Genomic DNA, 12,105 nt, shown 5'->3' with positions numbered 1-12,105 from the left:
TTGAAAGTTTGTTCAATTACCTAACCTTCCTTAGACCTACAGTTTTTTCAGTGCTAAAACTGAGCCATGAAAAGCTGTCCAATGTTCATATTTGAATTAGCTTTTTACACATTATTCAACATCTTAACCAACCAACGATTTTTCACATTGCCAATCAATCAATCAACATGCAGAAACTTCATTTTACAGCATTTTCCACATGAAAATGAGTTGACCACTGAAATTTCAGCTTCCCTTTAGTGACGACGAGGAGGCTCTTTCGGCTCTGGTTCCAGCTTGATCAAATCGTCAATTCGCAGAATGGTGATAGCTGCTTCAGTTGCGAACTTCAGCGACTTAATTTTGCTCACAGCAGGCTCAACCACGCCTGCTTTTTTGTTGTCTCTACACTTCCCTTGAACCAAGTCCAAACCTACGAACTTGTAGCCTACTTTGTCTGGTGACGTTTGTGACGCATGGTGGAAGGCTCTCAGTTTAGACACCAAATCGGCAGAATCTTGTGCAGCATTCACCGACAGCATTTTTGGGATGATCAGAAGCGATCGCGCAAACTCAGCGACTGCAAGCTGTTCTCTGGAGGCCATGGTCGTCGCGTAGTTCTCAAGGTAGATTGACAACGCGCTCTCTACAGAACCACCTCCAGCTACGAGATTCTTGCTCTCAATAACTCTTTTGACAGCGCACAAGGCATCGTGCAGCGATCGTTCGACTTCATCACACATGAAATCATTGGCGCCACGGACGACAACAGAAGCCGCGGTTCTCGCCTTGGGATTCTTGATGAAAATCAGTTCATCGTCGCATATTCTGTCCTGGACAACTTCCTCGGCATACCCGAGAGCTGAGGCATCGTAGCTCTCTTCGCCTTCCAGATTTGCAAGACTGCTCATCAATGTAGCTCCAGTGGCTTTTGCTATTCTTTTCAAGTCACCTTTCTTGCATCGCCTAACAGCCATTGCATTCTTCTCGACGAAAAACTTCAAGCACATATCATCTATACCACCAGTGGTGAGCACCACATTTGCTCCCGTTGCCATTACTTTAGCAATTCTCTCCTTGGTTATATCTGCTTCTCGCTCCCTGATTTTCTCAAGCTGATCGGCGTTTTCTGAAATTATATGCACACCCAGCTTCATCTTCGTCTTCTGTAGACTGAAATCCAAGCAGGCAATCTTCGCGTTTTGAATTCGCTTCGGCATCAGCTGCGATGCCACTGTACAATTCAGTGCATAACCCTTGATAAGCATTGATTCCTTGGTACTTTTACCATGTGCCTTCAGAATGTTTACAGATCTCACGGGAACCTTCGCGGACCCATCTGGTCCATTATACTGGACAGCTCTAGCTGCATCCACAGCTAAATTGGCAAAGAAGTCGCCATCAACGCCTCCGATAAGCTTCGATGAGATCGAAGTCTTGGCCACATTGACTAGCGATTCTGAGCCCAGATCGTCGAAAGGCACGGAGAGTTGGTCTTTGATAAACTTCACAGCTTCCTTGCATGCCAGGCGATAGCCACTAATTATGGACGTGGGATGAATCTTTTGTTTCACTAACTCATCGGCATTTTTCAGCAACTCTGCTGCAATTATGACCACTGACGTGGTTCCATCTCCTACTTCTTCATCTTGCAGCTGGGCCAATTCCACCAAAACCTAAAATTCAACTTTTCTTATCGGTCTAAAAAAGTTAATTTTAGCCTAACGAAGATTGCAATATTTGATTTTAAAAACAGCAGGTCCCTTGTTTGTCTCAATCATTAATAAAGAGATGCGGATTAATAAAGAGACAGGATTTTCTTTCCACAAAAGATGTCGGTCAAGCGCAGTTAGTTTTTATTAACGACATGATTTTGATTAGTCATGGGGACTAATCTTTAACCAAAAAAGTTATAACATGGACCTTTTACCAGACGCGACAGTGTCTGCTTAATGACGAGTCTGAACCTCGGTTGTCTAAATACTGCTACTTCTCCGTTTCTCAGCGAAGCTAATTTTGTTGAAACTGCTTTTCTTTTCGAATCTTCCGTCAATTTAAACTTACCTTAATTGAACCATTGCATTGTGGTCTGTTAAAAAGACCTAGCCTCAAGCAAAACAGTACGCTAATTCAATGAAATCTAAAAATTACTTTGGCAGCAGGGTGTTCAACATCAAGCAGTTTCAGAATGGTAGCGCCATCATTGGTGATTGTTACATCTCCAACATCATCTACCAACATTTTGTCGAGCCCCACTGGACCTAAAGACGTCTTCACTATATTAGCAATAGACTGCGCTGCCAGAACATTTTGAGTTCGCACTGTTTGACCAGTTGTTCTTTGACCACCAACAGACAGAGAAGAAGTAAAAGCCATTCGTTCACTGAAAAAGGTAGCAACGTTGTGACATTCGATCAGAATGGACCAAAATGCAGACGCAGCAATTTCGAGTTTTTAGTAGCGAACCTTCCGAATTGGCGGTTTTGAAGGAATAAGAGCGTTATTCGAACGATTGGACAAATCGTAAAGGCTGAAGGATTCGGAAATTCGTAAATTTTTAAAATTCGAATTGATGACGCAACAATTCTAAGAAACGTCAGAAACGGCCATTTTAGAGAAGAAACTGAAATAAACAACAACAACAGCAGTGGTTGCGACGATAACAACAAAAAGACTGGGGATCGGAATCAGAGAAAAACAGAAGTAACAGAGACCGCTCCGAGTTGCAACTATTGTGTCGCTAAAATAGTTGCAAGGCTGTTGCGAACAACGGTGAAGGGTGGAAGACAGCCTTCTGGGAGGAAGATAAAGGTCTTATTTCCCCGGATTCAAGAATCCGGAGGGGTCTCGGGACTAAAACTCTGAGCATTTTATACAAACTTTTAGCTTCCCTATTATGTCCTGAATTGAAATTAATTAACATCTGAATTCATTTTGCTAGGATGAGAAGCTAGGAGTTGGGGGAAAGGGTTGATCCATCTTCGATGGGATGATGATTTTTATCTACTGAACACAAACAAAAATAATTCAATAATTAGTTGTAGCCCTGATTTTAGGAGTGACCTCGTGGTCTGGGGATACTGAGACCCAGCCATGAGCTCACTTTTTCTCAATGTAATTAAGTTAATTTGAGCGTTCTGGTCGAAGCCGGAGAATAGTAACTTTTTTTTTCGACCCGATGTTAGAAATACCACAGAAAGCATGTAGAGCTCTGTTTAGACGTTGGCCAGTCGTCTTAAAACCTAGCTTTATTTTCCGTCCATATGTATCTTCCGGGAGAATGTTTCATAGATGTTTTTATGGCGCTCCTGGGTGCTATTCTTTTTTAACATCATGACCGGCAGAACCGTTAACGAGCACTCCGCGCCGAGCGGATGCTCACATTAACGTTCTTAATAGGCCAAAACCGCCGGGGCGGAAGGGTAGTTCGGAACGCGGAAGCATTCCGGATTACCGTGAATAGCTTTTTAACCTAGTTAAGACCGAAAATTCACGAACCAGGAAGGGTGGGGGGATCGGTCATCCCCTCGTTCCCTGAGAGGTTTGTGACCGAAAACACTTAAAGATATATATAAAACCAAACAAAAAGTAGTATAGTACCCAAGAAAAACAAAAAACATAAAAAATAACCGAAAAAACTAAAAACAGTAAAAAAAAAAGTAAAAAATCAGTAGAAATCATCACCCCAGACAAGATGTGATGCGACCCCCCCGTTTGTTGTTGATAGATATATTGTTTTTACAGGCATTTATATCAGTCAGGATTGTTACGATCAATTTTGTGGCCCGGTTGTGAGGCTTGTACTGTAGGAGTATTTGAGCATTTAAGCACGTTAATGATAAATTGCGCTCAATCCGGAAGGGTCAGCTGATTTGCGCTCAATTCGGAAGGGTCTTGGGAGATGACTGATCCGGCAAGCAGTACAAGGAGCAACAAGAAGGGGCTCAACGACAACAACAATCGACTGTTGGGTATCGTTAACAAGTTTTGTATCCCTTTTGGTACAAAAATTAAGATAGTAATCTGTGGGGTGCTCGACAGTGCTGCACTGTAGTGACCCTTCACCGAACTGCGAATATCCGAGTTAAGCACCTTAATTCGGATATTAAACAAACCCAGAGGGGTTTAGTATTACTATTATGTTTACTTATATAGCCTATATTAATACTCCTATATCGTTTTTTAGTGAAAAACACAGAAAGCAGACCGGTTTTTAGGGTCAAAATAGCGAAATTTTGATTCCCCCACAAATCGCGATTTTTGAGATATCAATATTACTTGAAACGGAAAAAAGCGCTAAATTAGTGTGTTACATCGTAACTGCACTACTATAATAGATAGAACCGGTTAAGTTTAGTTCGGAAGTGGTTGGAACTATTTTGGAACCAAAAACCGAATTTTCGCGATTTTTGAGAAAACGGAACACAATAAATTCAGAAAATTTTTTGAAATTTTTGAGTAAGGACGGATTAAATTGTTGTTCGGACATTGTCCACTAGTGAATCTAGAAGTTTTAAAACCCGCTTCCCGAAAGCCTTGGGTACAACCACCATTAGGTAAACAACCTTGACTATTGAGAAAATGTGGATTCGCAAATGTTCCAAATCCAAAGACCTACGGACCATGGTTAAGGACCCCAGGAGGCTTTCACGGTTAAGTGACTATGTAGCATATAAATCCGCCAGAAGAACGGAACCATGCTTGTAATTTTAAGACATCAAGCAACCAACGCACCCCCAACACGCTATGTTCCAGGAGGACGAAAAAGCCGGATTCCCGAAGAAACTGACACGCAAAAAGCAGACCGAACATTAAGAAAGCTCAAATAAGAGATAGGCCAAGATAGCCCTTTTCCCAGGCCAAGGTAAAGGACTGGGGGGAAAACTGCCCGAAAGACACCAGCGAGGGGCATGCAAGTCCGACCCCGCATGCTCTCAAAAAATGCCCAACATCAAATCTGAATCAGAACCTTAAGTTTCGTCGAGTGACGACCGGTCGTCTATGTCAGAAAAATCAGCAATGTCCCCAAAACGGACGGACACCGCCACAAAAACCTCGAAAGGGGCAACACGAAAATCACTGCGAAACAGACAATCTGGCCTTGAGGGAGCACTCGGAGACCCGGTCCCAATCAATGCAATAGAGACAACAAAACACAGAGGCGAAGCTGCGCTTCAAAAACACGCGCGAGAACACGACTAAAAAGCAGCTCTATCAAGTTAAATAAGAAAAAATAGAAATAAGCCTCGACTTATGCTAGGTGTAAGATTCGAATCTACTGAGATCAAGGATTTTGAGTCTAACCCACTATCCCCTCAGCCACGCAAGCTGAATAACCGACAAACACTAGTCACGAATAAAGCACTACATATGTTAATAAATTGCCAACGATTCAGCAAAATTGGCACAAATAATAATTTGGAATATAGCAAACTGAAGGCATCTACAGTAACTTTGAATAACAAATTGCAAAGCATAAAGCCACATTGTATAAATTATACATTTCAAAAAATGCAAGATATATTGAGTTGGAAAATTTCTGAAATCGACGTTTATTATTGTGATGGTGATGTTGTCTGAAACCAATAGCTTTTTTTCGGTTCATTTGATGAATTGAAAATGCATCAACTGCGGTAATTTATTTCTATTCGAATGTCACATCACATGCTATCAAAAAGTAAAGGTGCCCCAAAAGTGGCACCAATATTTCCGACTTAGGTTGGAAAAAAAGAAGGTTCGTACTAATACAATAGATTCGCAGGTGTTAAAACAAGTAAACGAAAAAAAATTACTGTTGCATGCACGGAAAGAAAATCAGAGGGTAACAATGCGAATATCATGATTCTCATCCACGAAACTGAATTTAACATGAAATCACCAGTTTCAAGCATGTGTACCGAAACAGACAAGAAAGTTTCATGTGATCGATGTGATATCACCAATTTCTAGCCCAAATCGAGACGCTCTATTAGTGATTGATACTGGAAATAAATACGAACAAAACAGCGAATTGAGCAAGACGAAAAGCGACGAAACGAAAAAGAAAGCAAACACGACCGATGAACATGAAAAGAATCAGGAAGACGACGCTCAACAAAACAGCAAAACGACGAAACCGAAAAATACGAAGCAAACACGACTGAAGAACACGAAAAAAAAAATCAGGAGAAAAACAAGAGACCGATAATAGAAACAAAAGATAAAGGAAAGCAAGAAAAATTTCCAGAGGAAGAAAAACTTTGAAACTATTAGTCCCACGGGGACTCCGAAACTTTAGTCCAAAGGGGACTATGAAACTCTATGTGAAAAAGGAAAATGTCATCCGGCCAGATTGGCAAAACCAATCAAGTTTTTTTTAATACATTTTGTAGGACAGTTTGAGCGATGGCTGTCAGACGAAAGAATTAACAATTAACATTCAGTTACTTTTGCGTACACATGAGTTCATTCTCTATTCGATTTAGCAATCCGTTCGGATTATAGAATATACTGTACTCATACTTTACCGTATGACACAAATAATGCGGACTTACCTTTCGCAAGCTTGGTCAAAATATAAATATAATCATCATAAGCCAACATCGACAGATGTTTGTGCACTCTGTCTTTCAGCTCCTGGCCGTGATTGACAATAACGTTTCCCTTGGTGCAAACCTCCACGTGCAAAGTGATCTGCTCCTGCAACTTATCCCCATTTCCATTTTCAATACTGTCAGTTTGCAGACTAACGACAAGTTTTCCGTCAGTTTTGTAGTAGAAATTAGCAAACGAGTCTTTTTTGGGTGACAACATGGCTCCGTTCTGAACAGGCAAAGAGTCCGACATCGCAGCAATTGTATCCATGAGTTATATCTAACTACTCTGAAAGCATTTAGTCCCTTTTCAAAGAACCTTGAAAGTTTGTTCAATTACCTAACCTTCCTTAGACCTACAGTTTTTTCAGTGCTAAAACTGAGCCATGAAAAGCTGTCCAATGTTCATATTTGAATTAGCTTTTTACACATTATTCAACATCTTAACCAACCAACGATTTTTCACATTGCCAATCAATCAATCAACATGCAGAAACTTCATTTTACAGCATTTTCCACATGAAAATGAGTTGACCACTGAAATTTCAGCTTCCCTTTAGTGACGACGAGGAGGCTCTTTCGGCTCTGGTTCCAGCTTGATCAAATCGTCAATTCGCAGAATGGTGATAGCTGCTTCAGTTGCGAACTTCAGCGACTTAATTTTGCTCACAGCAGGCTCAACCACGCCTGCTTTTTTGTTGTCTCTACACTTCCCTTGAACCAAGTCCAAACCTACGAACTTGTAGCCTACTTTGTCTGGTGACGTTTGTGACGCATGGTGGAAGGCTCTCAGTTTAGACACCAAATCGGCAGAATCTTGTGCAGCATTCACCGACAGCATTTTTGGGATGATCAGAAGCGATCGCGCAAACTCAGCGACTGCAAGCTGTTCTCTGGAGGCCATGGTCGTCGCGTAGTTCTCAAGGTAGATTGACAACGCGCTCTCTACAGAACCACCTCCAGCTACGAGATTCTTGCTCTCAATAACTCTTTTGACAGCGCACAAGGCATCGTGCAGCGATCGTTCGACTTCATCACACATGAAATCATTGGCGCCACGGACGACAACAGAAGCCGCGGTTCTCGCCTTGGGATTCTTGATGAAAATCAGTTCATCGTCGCATATTCTGTCCTGGACAACTTCCTCGGCATACCCGAGAGCTGAGGCATCGTAGCTCTCTTCGCCTTCCAGATTTGCAAGACTGCTCATCAATGTAGCTCCAGTGGCTTTTGCTATTCTTTTCAAGTCACCTTTCTTGCATCGCCTAACAGCCATTGCATTCTTCTCGACGAAAAACTTCAAGCACATATCATCTATACCACCAGTGGTGAGCACCACATTTGCTCCCGTTGCCATTACTTTAGCAATTCTCTCCTTGGTTATATCTGCTTCTCGCTCCCTGATTTTCTCAAGCTGATCGGCGTTTTCTGAAATTATATGCACACCCAGCTTCATCTTCGTCTTCTGTAGACTGAAATCCAAGCAGGCAATCTTCGCGTTTTGAATTCGCTTCGGCATCAGCTGCGATGCCACTGTACAATTCAGTGCATAACCCTTGATAAGCATTGATTCCTTGGTACTTTTACCATGTGCCTTCAGAATGTTTACAGATCTCACGGGAACCTTCGCGGACCCATCTGGTCCATTATACTGGACAGCTCTAGCTGCATCCACAGCTAAATTGGCAAAGAAGTCGCCATCAACGCCTCCGATAAGCTTCGATGAGATCGAAGTCTTGGCCACATTGACTAGCGATTCTGAGCCCAGATCGTCGAAAGGCACGGAGAGTTGGTCTTTGATAAACTTCACAGCTTCCTTGCATGCCAGGCGATAGCCACTAATTATGGACGTGGGATGAATCTTTTGTTTCACTAACTCATCGGCATTTTTCAGCAACTCTGCTGCAATTATGACCACTGACGTGGTTCCATCTCCTACTTCTTCATCTTGCAGCTGGGCCAATTCCACCAAAACCTAAAATTCAACTTTTCTTATCGGTCTAAAAAAGTTAATTTTAGCCTAACGAAGATTGCAATATTTGATTTTAAAAACAGCAGGTCCCTTGTTTGTCTCAATCATTAATAAAGAGATGCGGATTAATAAAGAGACAGGATTTTCTTTCCACAAAAGATGTCGGTCAAGCGCAGTTAGTTTTTATTAACGACATGATTTTGATTAGTCATGGGGACTAATCTTTAACCAAAAAAGTTATAACATGGACCTTTTACCAGACGCGACAGTGTCTGCTTAATGACGAGTCTGAACCTCGGTTGTCTAAATACTGCTACTTCTCCGTTTCTCAGCGAAGCTAATTTTGTTGAAACTGCTTTTCTTTTCGAATCTTCCGTCAATTTAAACTTACCTTAATTGAACCATTGCATTGTGGTCTGTTAAAAAGACCTAGCCTCAAGCAAAACAGTACGCTAATTCAATGAAATCTAAAAATTACTTTGGCAGCAGGGTGTTCAACATCAAGCAGTTTCAGAATGGTAGCGCCATCATTGGTGATTGTTACATCTCCAACATCATCTACCAACATTTTGTCGAGCCCCACTGGACCTAAAGACGTCTTCACTATATTAGCAATAGACTGCGCTGCCAGAACATTTTGAGTTCGCACTGTTTGACCAGTTGTTCTTTGACCACCAACAGACAGAGAAGAAGTAAAAGCCATTCGTTCACTGAAAAAGGTAGCAACGTTGTGACATTCGATCAGAATGGACCAAAATGCAGACGCAGCAATTTCGAGTTTTTAGTAGCGAACCTTCCGAATTGGCGGTTTTGAAGGAATAAGAGCGTTATTCGAACGATTGGACAAATCGTAAAGGCTGAAGGATTCGGAAATTCGTAAATTTTTAAAATTCGAATTGATGACGCAACAATTCTAAGAAACGTCAGAAACGGCCATTTTAGAGAAGAAACTGAAATAAACAACAACAACAGCAGTGGTTGCGACGATAACAACAAAAAGACTGGGGATCGGAATCAGAGAAAAACAGAAGTAACAGAGACCGCTCCGAGTTGCAACTATTGTGTCGCTAAAATAGTTGCAAGGCTGTTGCGAACAACGGTGAAGGGTGGAAGACAGCCTTCTGGGAGGAAGATAAAGGTCTTATTTCCCCGGATTCAAGAATCCGGAGGGGTCTCGGGACTAAAACTCTGAGCATTTTATACAAACTTTTAGCTTCCCTATTATGTCCTGAATTGAAATTAATTAACATCTGAATTCATTTTGCTAGGATGAGAAGCTAGGAGTTGGGGGAAAAGGGTTGATCCATCTTCGATGGAGATGATGATTTTTATCTACTGAACACAAACAAAAATAATTCAATAATTAGTTGTAGCCCTGATTTTAGGAGTGACCTCGTGGTCTGGGGATACTGAGACCCAGCCATGAGCTCACTTTTTCTCAATGTAATTAAGTTAATTTGAGCGTTCTGGTCGAAGCCGGAGAATAGTAACGTTTTTTTTTTTCGACCCGATGTTAGAAAGACCACAGAAAGCATGTAGAGCTCTGTTTAGACGTTGGCCAGTCGTCTTAAAACCTAGCTTTATTTTCCGTCCATATGTATCTTCCGGGAGAATGTTACATAGATGTTTTTATGGCGCTCCTGGGTGCTATTCTTTTTTAACATCATGACCGGCAGAACCGTTAACGAGCACTCCGCGCCGAGCGGATGCTCACATTAACGTTCTTAATAGGCCAAAACCGCCGGGCGGAAGGGTAGTTCGGAACGCGGAAGCATTCCGGATTACCGTGAATAGCTTTTTAACCTAGTTAAGACCGAAAATTCACGAACCAGGAAGGGTGGGGGGATCGGTCATCCCCTCGTTCCCTGAGAGGTTTGTGACCGAAAACACTTAAAGATATATATAAAACCAAACAAAAAGTAGTATAGTACCCAAGAAAAACAAAAAACATAAAAAATAACCGAAAAAACTAAAAACAGTAAAAAAAAAAGTAAAAAATCAGTAGAAATCATCACCCCAGACAAGATGTGATGCGACCCCCCCGTTTGTTGTTGATAGATATATTGTTTTTACAGGCATTTATATCAGTCAGGATTGTTACGATCAATTTTGTGGCCCGGTTGTGAGGCTTGTACTGTAGGAGTATTTGAGCATTTAAGCACGTTAATGATAAATTGCGCTCAATCCGGAAGGGTCAGCTGATTTGCGCTCAATTCGGAAGGGTCTTGGGAGATGACTGATCCGGCAAGCAGTACAAGGAGCAACAAGAAGGGGCTCAACGACAACAACAATCGACTGTTGGGTATCGTTAACAAGTTTTGTATCCCTTTTGGTACAAAAATTAAGATAGTAATCTGTGGGGTGCTCGACAGTGCTGCACTGTAGTGACCCTTCACCGAACTGCGAATATCCGAGTTAAGCACCTTAATTCGGATATTAAACAAACCCAGAGGGGTTTAGTATTACTATTATGTTTACTTATATAGCCTATATTAATACTCCTATATCGTTTTTTAGTGAAAAACACAGAAAGCAGACCGGTTTTTAGGGTCAAAATAGCGAAATTTTGATTCCCCCACAAATCGCGATTCTTGAGATATCAATATTACTTGAAACGGAAAAAAGCGCTAAATTAGTGTGTTACATCGTAACTGCACTACTATAATAGATAGAACCGGTTAAGTTTAGTTCGGAAGTGGTTGGAACTATTTTGGAACCAAAAACCGAATTTTCGCGATTTTTGAGAAAACGGAACACAATAAATTCAGAAAATTTTTTGAAATTTTTGAGTAAGGACGGATTAAATTGTTGTTCGGACATTGTCCACTAGTGAATCTAGAAGTTTTAAAACCCGCTTCCCGAAAGCCTTGGGTACAACCACCATTAGGTAAACAACCTTGACTATTGAGAAAATGTGGATTCGCAAATGTTCCAAATCCAAAGACCTACGGACCATGGTTAAGGACCCCAGGAGGCTTTCACGGTTAAGTGACTATGTAGCATATAAATCCGCCAGAAGAACGGAACCATGCTTGTAATTTTAAGACATCAAGCAACCAACGCACCCCCAACACGCTATGTTCCAGGAGGACGAAAAAGCCGGATTCCCGAAGAAACTGACACGCAAAAAGCAGACCGAACATTAAGAAAGCTCAAGTAAGAGATAGGCCAAGATAGCCCTTTTCCCAGGCCAAGGTAAAGGACTGGGGGGAAAACTGCCCGAAAGACACCAGCGAGGGGCATGCAAGTCCGACCCCGCATGCTCTCAAAAAATGCCCAACATCAAATCTGAATCAGAACCTTAAGTTTCGTCGAGTGACGACCGGTCGTCTATGTCAGAAAAATCAGCAATGTCCCCAAAACGGACGGACACCGCCACAAAAACCTCGAAAGGGGCAACACGAAAATCACTGCGAAACAGACAATCTGGCCTTGAGGGAGCACTCGGAGACCCGGTCCCAATCAATGCAATAGAGACAACAAAACACAGAGGCGAAGCTGCGCTTCAAAAACACGCGCGAGAACACGACTAAAAAGCAGCTCTATCAAGTTAAATAAGAAAAAATAGAAATAAGCCTCGAC

The 12,105-nt window shown here is 41.8% G+C and overlaps 4 protein-coding genes across 4 annotated transcripts in view; 1 reads left to right on the top strand and 3 right to left on the bottom strand.

The window, feature by feature from the left end:
• LOC134840173 (very long chain fatty acid elongase 2-like) overlaps nt 1-12,105 on the top strand; it is a 392,967-nt gene that overhangs the window by 88,493 nt on the left and 292,369 nt on the right. The window lies entirely within an intron of this gene.
• The window catches only part of LOC134840172 (ribose-phosphate pyrophosphokinase 1-like), a 355,756-nt gene that overhangs the window by 160,101 nt on the left and 183,550 nt on the right, over nt 1-12,105 (bottom strand). The window lies entirely within an intron of this gene.
• On the bottom strand, nt 80-2,397 carry LOC134840132 (T-complex protein 1 subunit alpha-like). Its single transcript, XM_063855826.1, has 2 exons — nt 2,131-2,397; nt 80-1,655 (listed from the first exon to the last, which is right to left on the bottom strand). The coding sequence occupies exons 1-2, from the start codon at nt 2,353-2,355 to the stop codon at nt 237-239; spliced, it is 1,644 nt and encodes a 547-aa protein (XP_063711896.1). The 5' UTR covers nt 2,356-2,397; the 3' UTR covers nt 80-236.
• LOC134840131 (T-complex protein 1 subunit alpha-like) lies at nt 6,951-9,268 on the bottom strand. The gene is made up of 2 exons (XM_063855825.1): nt 9,002-9,268; nt 6,951-8,526 (listed from the first exon to the last, which is right to left on the bottom strand). The coding sequence occupies exons 1-2, from the start codon at nt 9,224-9,226 to the stop codon at nt 7,108-7,110; spliced, it is 1,644 nt and encodes a 547-aa protein (XP_063711895.1). The 5' UTR covers nt 9,227-9,268; the 3' UTR covers nt 6,951-7,107.

Source organism: Symsagittifera roscoffensis, chromosome 2 (assembly GCF_963678635.1).
Source record: "Symsagittifera roscoffensis chromosome 2, txSymRosc1.1, whole genome shotgun sequence".
Taxonomy (NCBI): Eukaryota; Metazoa; Xenacoelomorpha; order Acoela; family Convolutidae; genus Symsagittifera; species Symsagittifera roscoffensis.
This window is presented reverse-complemented; position numbering and strand designations above follow the sequence as displayed.

Bases quoted from the DNA above. Each gene is read 5' to 3' on its own strand.
- LOC134840132 (XM_063855826.1), bottom strand. From the start codon at position 2,355: ATGGCTTTTACTTCTTCTCTGTCTGTTGGTGGTCAAAGAACAACTGGT. The intron at 1,656-2,130 runs GTAATTTTTAGA...GTTGAATTTTAG, and splicing joins TTGAACACCCTGCTGCCAAA to GTTTTGGTGGAATTGGCCCA.
- LOC134840131 (XM_063855825.1), bottom strand. From the start codon at position 9,226: ATGGCTTTTACTTCTTCTCTGTCTGTTGGTGGTCAAAGAACAACTGGT. The intron at 8,527-9,001 runs GTAATTTTTAGA...GTTGAATTTTAG, and splicing joins TTGAACACCCTGCTGCCAAA to GTTTTGGTGGAATTGGCCCA.